The sequence below is a fragment of the Mobula birostris genome, chromosome 7, assembly GCF_030028105.1.
Source record: "Mobula birostris isolate sMobBir1 chromosome 7, sMobBir1.hap1, whole genome shotgun sequence".
Taxonomy (NCBI): domain Eukaryota; kingdom Metazoa; phylum Chordata; class Chondrichthyes; order Myliobatiformes; family Myliobatidae; genus Mobula; species Mobula birostris.
In genome coordinates this window covers 16,516,765-16,528,843 of record NC_092376.1, presented here as the reverse complement: position 1 = coordinate 16,528,843, position 12,079 = coordinate 16,516,765, and the positions used below count along the sequence as shown (strand labels likewise).

Below are 12,079 nucleotides of genomic sequence, written 5' to 3'. Positions count from 1 at the left end.
AGCCAGGGCTCTGAGGAAAATTCACAGACTCTTTTTCAAAATGATACCATAGGAACCTTTTTTATTCTCTGAAGCAGGGAGGTAAGGCTTTGGTGTTTTTGCATATCCAGTAGATGGCACGTCATGGAGTCACAAAAGGTCCTTTGGCCCAACTCTTTCGATGGTAATTTGTCTTATCCCATTTCCCTGCAATTGGTCTCTGTCCCATTAAACTCTGTCCATCCACATATATGCCCAAATGTCCCTGAGTGTGGGGAGGGGGGGAAGTGACCTGGTGTTTGGGCAATTTGAACGATAGGCCAGATGGATGGAAAAGGCAGGTTGTTGGGACCAGGGGTGAGGGTTGGGGCTGGTTCTTCTCCACTTTCCTCGGCGCTGAGGCTATGCCCTGCTTCGACTGCTATGGGCTTTGTGTCGGCGAGCTCTGCGACGATTTGCCTCGCTGTGTGATGAACTGAGGCCGAGGCTATGGGCCTGTTCCAGGCTTCGGGTCTATGGACTCACTTTTGCTCTCACTGCTGTTACTTGCTTTTACTGTTTGTACGATTTATGTCTTTTTTCTCTCTCTCTGCATTGGGTGTTCATCTTTTTTAATTGAGTGCTTTCCGGTTTCTTCTTCTGTGGCTGCCTGTAAGCAGACAAATCTCAAGATTGTATAATTTATACATGTTTTGATAATAAATGTACTTTAAACTTTAAATGTTGTAATTGTACCCACCTGCTACCACTTTCTCTGGCAGTTCATTCCATTTACACACCACCTTGTGTGTGAAAAAAATTCTTTTCAGGCCCCCTTTAAATCCATCTCATCTTACATTAACCCTTTGCCCTCTAGATTTAGACTTTCCTATTCCGTGAAAGTGTGGGCACGTGGCCAGGTGGTTAAGGCATTCGACTTGCTTTCTGAAGGTTGTGAGTTCGAGCCCCAGCCGAGGCAACGTGTCGTGTCCTTGAGCAAGGCACTTAATCACACAGTGCTCTGTGACGACACTGGTGCCAAGCTGTATGGGTCCTAATGCCCTTCCCTTGGACAACATTGGTGTCGTGGAGAGGGGAGACTTGCAACATGGGCAATTGCCTGTCTTCCATACAACCTTGCACAGGCCTGCGCCCTGGAGTGTGAAGGCTTTCCAGGTGCAGATCCATGGTCTCGCAAGACTAACGGATGCCTTTCTTTCTTTCTTTCTTTCTTTATTTATTTATTTATTCCGTATATAAAAAAAGATTGTGACCATCAGTAATGATGGAAACAACAGGAATTCTGCAGATGCTGGAAATTCAAGCAACACACATAAAAGTTGCTGGTGAATGCAGCAGGCCAGGCAGCATCTGTAGGAAGAGGTACAGTCAACGTTTCAGGCTGAGACCCTTCGTCAGGACTAACTGAAGGAAGAGTGAGTAAGGGATTTGAAAGTTGGAGGGGGAGGGGGAGATCCAAAATGATAGGAGAAGACAGGAGGGGGAGGGATGGAGCCAAGAGCTGGACAGGTGATTGGCAAAAGGGATACGAGAGGATCATGGGACAGGAGGTCCGGGAAGAAAGTGGGAGGGGGACCCAGAGGATGGGCAAGGGGTATATTCAGAGGGACAGAGGGAGAAAAAGGAGAGTGAGAGAAAGAATGTGTGTATAAAAATAAATAACAGATGGGGTACGAGGAGGAGGTGGGGCATTAGCTTTTCATGCCATCAGGTTGGAGGCTACCCAGACGGAATATAAGGTGTTGTTCCTCCAACCTGAGTGTGGCTTCATCTTTACAGTAGAGGAGGCCGTGGATAGACATGTCAGAATGGGAATGGGATGTGGAATTAAAATGTGTGGCCACTGGGAGATCCTGCTGCAATGACGGAAGTTTAATACGGAAAAGGTTGCATAGGCTCAATGGACCACTTCAAGCTATTAGATAAGCAATTACTTACGAGAAGATCAGCTCATCAGAAGTAGTGGATTCTGGAGAAGGGAAACCCTTAGCAAGTAATTCTATAACCGTGAGCAACTTCTGCGTGTGATAACTAAATACCAGAACGTGGCAGTGACAAAATTCATGCCTACGTTGCTATTCCATTGTCCAAACCTCAGTACATTTGGTGACACCGTATGTTAACTACAGTATGTCATTGCTTTGGATAGATGTAAACAACTGAACTCTGTGGTTTTGGATACTTAATGAGTGTTAACCTTGTGAGGAATTTTATTAATTATTCATGATTATAAAAAAAATTAAGCAGGAATATTCCCACAATTGATTTGTAATTCTTGCCACCTGCCCTTCAAGAAGGAAAACACAGGGTCTCTGAGGAGCAGAGGCCTCTGTCCTTCAAGAGGCCTTATTGCATGCCTCCAGAATCCCAACCAACTTGCAGCTCAGGTTCCAAAGTTCTCTCTGGAGATCTTCATTGTACGAAATGTCTGCTGATTTCATCTTCCGGCCATTGACGAGATAGAAACCTCCAGAGCCTTCTAAGCTGGGTGAGACTGCCGTGTATATCACAGTGGAGGCCCCCTGGCTCGGAGTCTGCAGAAGGAAAGGGGAACAAAAACCGTGAAAGTGAATTTATCGGCCTGCGGACAAAATAGGGGTGAAGCTTTTTAGCCTCTCATTAGTATTACTGAGTAGATTTCATAAAGGAAAATATGCCCAGGAATTGTAAATTGCTTCAAGCTAGACTGCTCTTTGCTGTGCTTTTAACTTTAAGAAGAAACTAAAATTCTTCACTTATCTGCCTGTAAGTTTCATAATGATACCACACGTTGATTAAATCCCCTAGAAGAAGTTAGGGTTGGTGATTAATGGCATTAGGGACTTAAACACTGTGATTTACAGCATTTTCCTGTTAGACCACTCAACCTGGTGAAGAAGAATTGAAATTACATGAAGTAGCAAATGGTTGCAGAATTTTAAAATTCACGAATTTTTTTCTTACCTTCCTGACTATTTTCTTCTCTATCTTAATCAGTCCATAAGACATAGGAGCAGAATTAGGCAATTTGGCCCATTGAGTCTGCTCTGACATATCATCATGGCTGATATTAACAATATTTTTCCTAGTGCATCACATTCTGGGCTTGATCTACCTCTAATTCACCTCCTTTCTTTATCCATTCCTTTTCCAGTACATGGACAGGAAGGGTTCAGCAGATGGACAGGAGGGTTTAGCACATGGACAGGAAGGGTTTAGCAGATGGACAGGAAGGGTTTAGCACGTGAAAAGGAAGGGTTTAGCAGATGGACAGGAAGGGTTTAGCACGTGGACAGGAGGAGTTTAGCACGTGGAAAGGAAGGGTTTAGCAGATGGACAGGAAGGGTTTAGCCCGTGGACAGGAAGGGTTTAGCACGTGGAAAGGAAGGGTTTAGCAGATGGACAGGAAGGGTTTAGCACGTGGACAGGAAGAGTTTAGCACATGGAAAGGAAGGGTTTAGCAGATGGACAGGAAGGGTTTAGCACATGGAAAGGAAGGGTTTAGCAGATGGACAGGAAGGGTTTAGCACGTGAAAAGGAAGGGTTTAGCAGATGGACAGGAGGAGTTTAGCACGTGGACAGGAGGAGTTTAGCACGTGGAAAGGAAGAGTTTAGCACGTGGAAAGGAAGGGTTTAGCAGATGGACAGGAGGAGTTTAGCACGTGGAAAGGAAGGGTTTAGCAGATGGACAGGAAGGGTTTAGTACGTGGACAGGAAGGGTTTAGTATGTGGACAGGAAGGGTTTAGCACGTGGACAGGAAGGGTTTAGCACGTGGAAAGGAAGGGTTTAGCAGATGGACAGGAAGGGTTTAGCACGTGGACAGGAAGAGTTTAGCACGTGGAAAGGAAGGGTTTAGCAGATGGACAGGAAGGGTTTAGCACATGGAAAGGAAGGGTTTAGCAGATGGACAGGAAGGGTTTAGCACGTGGACAGGAGGAGTTTAGCACGTGGAAAGGAAGGGTTTAGCAGATGGACAGGAAGGGTTTAGTACGTGGACAGGAAGGGTTTAGTATGTGGACAGGAAGGGTTTAGCACATGGACAGGAAAGGTCTAGTACGTGGATAGGAAGGGTTTAGCAGATGGACAGGAAGGGTTTAAGATGGACAGGAAAGGTTTAGCAGATGGACAGGAAGGGTTTAGTATGTGGATAAGTGGCAATATGGGCCAAATGCGGGCAAATGGACCCAGCTTGGTGGGTACCTTATTTAGCATGGATGAGTTGGACGTAAAGGCCTGTTTCCATGTTCTGTTAAACTATGACTATTCCACCTCTTTTTCTTGCTTCATCCTTACACTTTTCTAGTGATTCCATTTATTTTGGACTTCGACTGTTTAAGGCTCATTGTCCGGGCAAATGGAAATAAAGACATAGAGTCAAAGAGCACACATCCTCCTACTTACTCTCTCCAATAGTTCACTGTCCTCTTCTATCAGATCCCTTCTTCTGTCCTTTACTTTTTCCACTTATCAACTCCCAGCTTCTTACTTCATCTCCCCTCCCCCTCACTTGGTTTCACCTATCACCTGCCAGCTTGTACTCCTTCCCCACCCCCCAGCTTCTTACCCCTTCCTTTCCAGTCCTATGAAGAGTCTTGGCATTTCAACTTAGAGTATTAATATCTGAGTACTTAATAACATTAATTTACATTTATATAGAATCATTAGCACAGTAAGTGTCTTAGGATATGGATGGTGGGTATTAATTGGTACAGAATTATAATGATATTAGAATACAACATTCAACTAAATTTCTCCATAAAGCACATCCTATCTCGAAGCCCATATAGGTATTACGAGATGCATTCTGATACTTCTCAATAAACAAGATACCTAATGAAATCAGTACAGCAAGCTGTCTACAGGGAGCGTTGTCACAGGAAAATCAAATCCATCATCAGGGTTTCCCATCTATCCAGGCCACGCTCTCGAAGGTACAAGATGCTCAGGACCTAACCACTGGGTTCAGAAACAGTTACCACCCCATAACCATCAGGCTCTTGAACCAGAGGGGATAACTTCACTCAGTTTTACTTACCCCATCACTGAAATGTTCCCACCACTGATGGACTCTCTTTTGAGGACTCGACACTCATTTTCTTGATATTTAACGCTTTTTAATTTATCATTATTATGTTGTTTTGTATTTGCACAGTCTGTTGTCTTTTGTACATTGGTTGTTGTCCATCCTTTTGAGAGTAGTTTTTCATTGATTCTATTTTGTTTCTTGTATTTCCTGAAGAAATTGAATCTGAAGGGTGTATATTGTGTCATATATGTACTTTGATAATAAGTTTTATTTGATCTTTGAACTTTGGGTTTGTCAAAAGCCAGGTTTTACAGTTGGCTTTATGTAACAGTGGAGCTGAGTTCACAACCAGATCTGCCATGATCTTATTGAATGGCAGAGCAAGCTCAAAGGGGCAGACATCTTACTTTCTTATCCATGTTCCATTAAGCTGTGAATTCCGCCATTAAACCAAACCAAGGCCTCTGGAAGGCTGAATGAGTTTGAATTTTAAACCTACTCATGGCTTCATTCAGGCCCAGGAGAAGCAGAAGTCCCTTTCCAGGACACAAATACCCATGGTCGGGCAGTCTCTGTCTAACAGTACAGTGCAGCTTCCCAATGAACACAAGGTATAAAACTGAGAACGTGTGCTTTCAGGCTCATGGACAGCTTCTATCTGGACTCTGGATCGGACCTCATATAATAAAGATGTTCTCTGGAACTCTCAATCTTCCATATCATAGCCCTTAAATGTTATTGTCAGAATCAGAATCAGGTTTATTATCACCGGCATGTGACACGAAATTTGTTAACTTAGCAGCAGCAGTTCAATGAAATACATAATCTAGCAGAGAGAGAAAATAATAAAAATAAAACATAATAAATAAACAAGTAAATCAATTATGTATATTGAATAGATTTTTTAAAAATGTGCAAAACAGTAATACCTTATATTAAAAAAGTGAGGTAGTGTCCAAAGCTTCAAAGTCCATTCAGGAATCGGATGGCAGAAGGGAAGAAGCTGTTTCTGAATCGCTGAGTGTGTACCTTCAGGCTTCTGTATCTCCTATCTGACGGTAACAGTGAGAAAAGGGCATGCCCTGGGTGCTGGAGGTCTTTACCAATGGATGCTGCCATTCTGAGACACTGTTCCCTAAAGGTGTCCTGAGTACGTTGTAGGCTAGTGCCCAAGATGGAGCTGACTAAGTTACAAACTTCTGCAGCTTCTTTCAGTCCTGTGCAGTAGCCCCTCCATACCAGACAGTGATGCAGCCCGTCAGAATGCTCTCCACGGGTCAACTATAGAAGTTTTTGAGTGTATTTGTTGACATGACAAATCGCTTCAAACTCCTAATAAAGTATAGCTGCTGTCTTGCCTTCTTTATGACTGCATCAATGTGTTGGGACCAGGTTAGATTCTCAGAGATCTTGACACCCAGGAACTTGAAGCTGCTCACTCTCTCCACTTCTGATCCCTCTATGAGGATTGGTATGTGTTCCTTCGTCTTACCCTTCCTGAAGTCCACAATCAGCTCTTTCGTCTTACTGACATTGAGTGCCAGGTTGTTGCTGTGACACCATTCTACTAGTTGGCATATCTCACTCCTGTACGCCCTCTCATCACCACCTGAGATTCTACCAACAATAGTTGTATCGTCAGCAAATTTGTAGATCGTATTTGAGCTATGCCTAGCCACACAGTCATGTGTTATACAGAGAGTAGAGCAGTGGGCTAAGCACACACCCCTGAGGTGTGCCAGTGTTGATCATCAGCGAAGAGGATATGTTATTATCAATCTGCACAGTCTGTGGTCTTCCAGTTAGGAAGTCGAGGATCCAATTACAGAAGGAGATACAGAGGCCTAGGTTCTGCAACTTCTCAATCAGGATTGTAGGAATGATGATATTAGATGCTGAGCTATAGTTGATGAACAGTATCCTGACGCAGGTGTTTGTGTTGTTTAGGTGGTCTAAAGTCGTGTGAAGAGCCACTGTGATTGCGTCTGCCGTTGACCTATTGTGACGATAGGCAAATTGCAATGGGTCCAGGTCCTTGCTGAGGCAGGAGTTCAGTCTAGTCATGACCAACCTCTCAAAGCATTTCATCACTGTTGATGTGAGTGCTACCGGGCGATAGTCGTTAAGGTAGCCCACATTATTCTTCTTTGGCACTGGAACTTCTGCCCGTAGCAGTGAGAGGTTGAAATTGTCCTTGAATACTCCCGCTAGATGGTTGGCACAGGTTTTCAGAGCCTTACCAGGTACTCCATTGGGACCTTCTGCCTTGCGAGGGTTCACTCTCTTTAAAGACAGCCTAACATTGGCCTCTGAGACAGCGATCACAGGGTCATCAGGTGCAGCAGAGATCTTCACAGCTGTAGTTGTGTTCTCCCTTTCAAAGTGTGCATAGAAGGCATTGAGTTCATCTGGTAGTGAAGCATCGCTGCCATTCGTGCTATTGGGTTTCGCTTTGTAGGAAGTAATGTCTTGCAGTCCCTGCTAGAGTTGCCGTGCATCTGATATCGCCTCCAATCTCGTTCAAAATTGTCCCTTCGCCCTTGAAATAGCCCTCCGCAAATCATACCTGGTCTTCTGGTGCAGGCCTGGGTTGCCGGACTTGATCTAGCCTTCAGCAGATGACGTACCTCCTGGTTCATCCACGGCTTTTGGTTTGGGAAAGTACAGTAAGTCTTTCTAGGCATTCACTCATCTGCCTGGATTGCACCTTATCTGTCACTGTTACACCACATTCTGCATTCTGTCTTTTTTAATTTTGTACCACCTCAACGTACTGATATAAAGAATGATCTGTCTGGATCAGAATCACCTTATTGCCATTGCGTGATTGTGGTTCAGTGCCAAGCATAAAACACAGGACAATACCAGAACAGACAACACAATAGCAACCATCAATTTACAACATAATAGTGCAAATAGTCATGAGCAATCAATAATTAGCAGAACAGTCACATATGCAAATGTCAGTAATCAAACTTAAATAAATGTGAACATACTGTACATCTGCTTGTTAATGCAAATATCTAATCAGCCAATCACGTAGCTGCAACTTAATGCATAAAAACGCAGAAATAGTCAAGAGATTCAGCTGTTGTTCAGACCAAACATTAGAATGAGGAAGAAATGTGACTTTGACTGTGGAATTATTTTTGGTGTCAGATCGGGTGATTTGAGTATCTCAAAAACTGCAGATCTCCTGGAATTTTCGCGCACAGTACTCTCCAGAATTTACAAAGAATGGTGCAAAAAACAAAAGGCATCCAGCAAGTGGCAGTGCTGTGGGTGAAGCAGCCTTGTTAATGAGAGAGGTTAGATGGGTATGGCCAGACTGGTTCAAACTGACAGGAAGGCGACAGGATCTCAAATAACATTACAACAGTGATGTGCAGAAGAGCATCTCTGAATGCAGGACATGTTGAACCTCAAAGTGGGTGGGCTACAGCAGCAGAAGACCTTGAACATACACTCAGTGGCCACTTTATTAGGTACAGGAGGTTCCTAAAAACCGAATGTATAATACTTTGATAATAAATTTGAACTTTGAACTTTGAATTACCAATCTAGCAGAGAGGAGGAGATGAGCCCTCCAACAAATTAGCCATGAAGATGTTGAATGGCAGGGTTGGCCTCAGGCTCTGAGTGCCTCACTCTTGTTCTTATTTTCTTGCATTGATAAAATAAGGACTTACATTTGTGCGGGGCCATTCACAATTCTGAACCATCCACCTTTACAGCCCAAGAACAACTTCTGAAATACGTTTATTCTTGCAATATCATGGATTTGGATGCTAATACATTTCAGCTTTGGCGAGATACTGAAAGATCAGGCTTCAGATCCTTAAAAACAATTCACTTCTACCCAATTAGAAATCCATTTTATTCCTTCAGTTCATAGTCAAATAAAGGTCGCTGTGATAGACTTTCGATATATGCCTGCTGGGAATGAGTCAGACAAAGAGAAAAAAAATTTAAATAGATATTGACAGGGACAAAATAATTATATTTGTAGGTAACAGTTTGTTTCTGAAAGGATAATTGAGAAAATGTTTAAAACAATAACTAAGTTTTCAGCAGTTGCATATTACCACGCATTGTTTGCCTGACGCACAATAAAGAGTCAGGGCATCACTTGAATGAAATAACAGAGGGGTTATCCCTAGAGCCTTGGAGAGCATTTATCCCTCAGTCAGCTTCACTGATATCCAATTATATGGTCAATATGTTGCAGCTGCTGACTTGATCCATTATTGCAAATGACAATTGCTTTTTCCAAAGAAAACAACAATCAGTGCACAACAAAATAATTGCGTCTTTTTTCTTCTTCAGTCCTTTATCTCTTCCATCTATCCCTTTCCAGCCTCTTGCTTCATACTCCCTCCTCCACCCACCCGCCTTGCCCCTCACCTGCTCTCACCCTTCACCTGCCAGGTGTACTCAAGTCAAGTCACTTCTTATTGTCATTTCCACCGTACAGAACATAGTAAAAATGAGACAACGTTTTCCAGGATCATGGTGCTACATGAAACAAATACAAAAACTACACTGAACTACGTAAGAAAAAACACAAAAACTACACTAGACTACAGTCCTATACAGGACTGCATAAAGTGCACAAAACAGTGCAGGCACAACAATAAATAATAATAAACAATAAACAAGACAATAGGCACAGTAGAGGGCAGTAGGTTGGTGTCAAGCCAAGCTCTGGGTATTGAGGAGTCTGATGGCTTGGGGGAAGAAATTGTCACATAGTCTGGTCGTGAGAGCCCGAATGCTTCGGTGTCTTTTGCCAGATGGCAGGAGGGAGAAGAGTTTGTATGAGGGGTGCGTGGGGTCCTTCATAATGCTGTTTGCTTTGCGGATGCAGCGTGTGGTGTAAATGTCTGTGATGGCGGGAAGAGAGACCGTGATGATCTTCTCAGCTGACCTCACTTCCTTCCCCTTCCCCATCCTTCTTAATCTGGCTTCTCCCCCTCTTCCCCACCAGTCCTGATGAAGGCTCTCGGCCAGAAATGTTGACAGTTTATTCCCCTCCATAGACGCTGCCCGGTTTGCTGAGCTGCTCCCAGAACTTTGTGTGCACTTATAAACATTTCCAGCATCTGCAGAATTTCTTGTGTTTATGGAAATAATTCTTTATAAGGGAGCCACCTTGAGATGCTGGGAGAAATTATTTAACTATATCTATCCTCTCAAACTTACTTGGTTGGTTACAGTGGTTATATTTTCTTAGAATACCAATCTCTGACATACTATAATTCATTTAAAATAAAGAATGATTCCTCTTTCGCACACTTGCATCCCGGAGGTTCAAGTCATGTTAAAATTTCTTTTAATTGAACATAGAACTTTACAGTACAAGCACTTCACTCACAGTGTTGTGCCAACCTCTTAACCTACTCCAAGATCAATCTAACCTTTCCGTCCCACATAGACCCCCATTTTTCCACCATCTATGTGCGTACCTAAAAGATTCATAAATGTCCTTAGCATACCTGTCTGTACTACCACCCTCAGCAACATGTTCCATGCACCCACCACTTTCTCTGTAAAAACGTACCTCTGCCATTCAACCTTCCTCTAATCACCCAAAAATTATGCCCCCTCGTATTAGGGGTAAAATGTCCCTGACTATCCACTTAATCTACACCTCTTATCATTTTGTACACCTCAGTGAAGTCACCTCTCATCCTCTTTTGCTCCAGAGAGAAAAGCCCCAGCTTGTTCAAGGTACATAAGACTCATGAGACATGCCCTGTAGTCCAGACTGCATCCAGGGTAAGTCTCCCCTGCATCCTCTCCAAAGTTCCCACATCTTTCCCTTAATGAAGTGACCAGAACTGAACACAAAAGTGTGGTCTTACTGGGGTTTTATAGAGCTGCAACATTACCTGACATCTCTTTGAATTTTTCTTTGAATGGATAAGAGTTCTTATCTTGCATTCTCCGATTTGTGATGACATAGATTCGGGCCGTTTTCCCATCAAGTCCAGAATCAGAATCAGGTTTAATATCACTGATATGTGTCATGGAATATGTTGCTTTGCAGCAGCAGTACATTGCATGAGTCTTATGCAATCATCATCATGTGCTGTGTCGTATGACAAAGGCAATCATAGTCTCATGGCCATGATTGTTCTTGGCAAATTTTTCTACAGAAGTGGTTTGCCACAGCCTTCTACTGGAAAGTGTTTTTACAAGACAGGTGACCCCAGCCATCATAAAATACTCTTCAGAGATTGTCTGCTTGCCGTCAGTGATTGCATAACCAGGAGTTGTGATATGCACCAGCTGCTCATACGACCATCCACCACCTGCTCCCATGGCTTCACGTGACCCTGATCCGGGGGGGGGGGGGTGCTAAGCAGGTGCTATACCTTGCCTGGATGACCTGCAGGCTAGTGGAGGGAAGGTGTGCCTTACACCTCCTTTGGAAGAGATGCAGCCCCATCCTGCCACCCAACATTGTAATATATAACAATAAAACTATAAATTACAATAATAAATACATATTAAAAAATTAAATTAAAAAAGTAGTGCAAAATACTGAGGCTATTCATTTCCCATGAAGAAATCTGACGGTGGAGGGGAAGAAGATGTTCCTGAAACATTGACTGTGTGTCTTCAGGCTCCAGTACCTCCTCCTTGATCCATCCCCTTATTTATTGCCCTTCTGGCTGGAGTCATAGAATAATGGTGTCACACTTACTGAGGAAATATTCTCTCCATGTCCACTCTATCTAGAACAGGGGTGGCCAAACTTTTACATTCCATGCATCAATTTTTTCACACGAGTTCAGATGCGCCATACAACTCTTGTACCTCCATTCAATTCTTGTAAAAATATGTTAATATAGAACTCGTGCGTGAAAAAACTGACGCATGGAATGTAAAAGCTTGCCCACCCCTGATCTAGACCATTCAATATTCAGTAGGTTTCAATGAGGTCTCCCATCATTCTTCTAAACTTCACAAAGTACAGGCCCAGAAGTATTAAATGTTCCTCAAACATAACCCCTTCATTCCCAGAATCATTCTTGTAAACCTCCTTTGGACCCTCTGCAATGTTAGCACATCCTTTCTTAGATAAGGGG

General features: G+C 43.2%; 1 protein-coding gene across 3 annotated transcripts in view; it reads right to left on the bottom strand.

Moving 5' to 3' along the window:
- Positions 1–1,211: 1,211 nt before the first annotated feature.
- dhrsx (dehydrogenase/reductase (SDR family) X-linked) overlaps positions 1,212–12,079 on the bottom strand; it is a 365,248-nt gene continuing 354,380 nt past the window's right edge. For all 3 annotated transcript variants that reach the window (XM_072262658.1, XM_072262659.1, XM_072262660.1), the window contains one exon: positions 1,212–2,513. In XM_072262658.1, the coding sequence (XP_072118759.1) occupies positions 2,316–2,513 (198 nt within the window). In that variant the 3' untranslated portion in view covers positions 1,212–2,315. The remainder of the gene's footprint in view (positions 2,514–12,079) is intronic.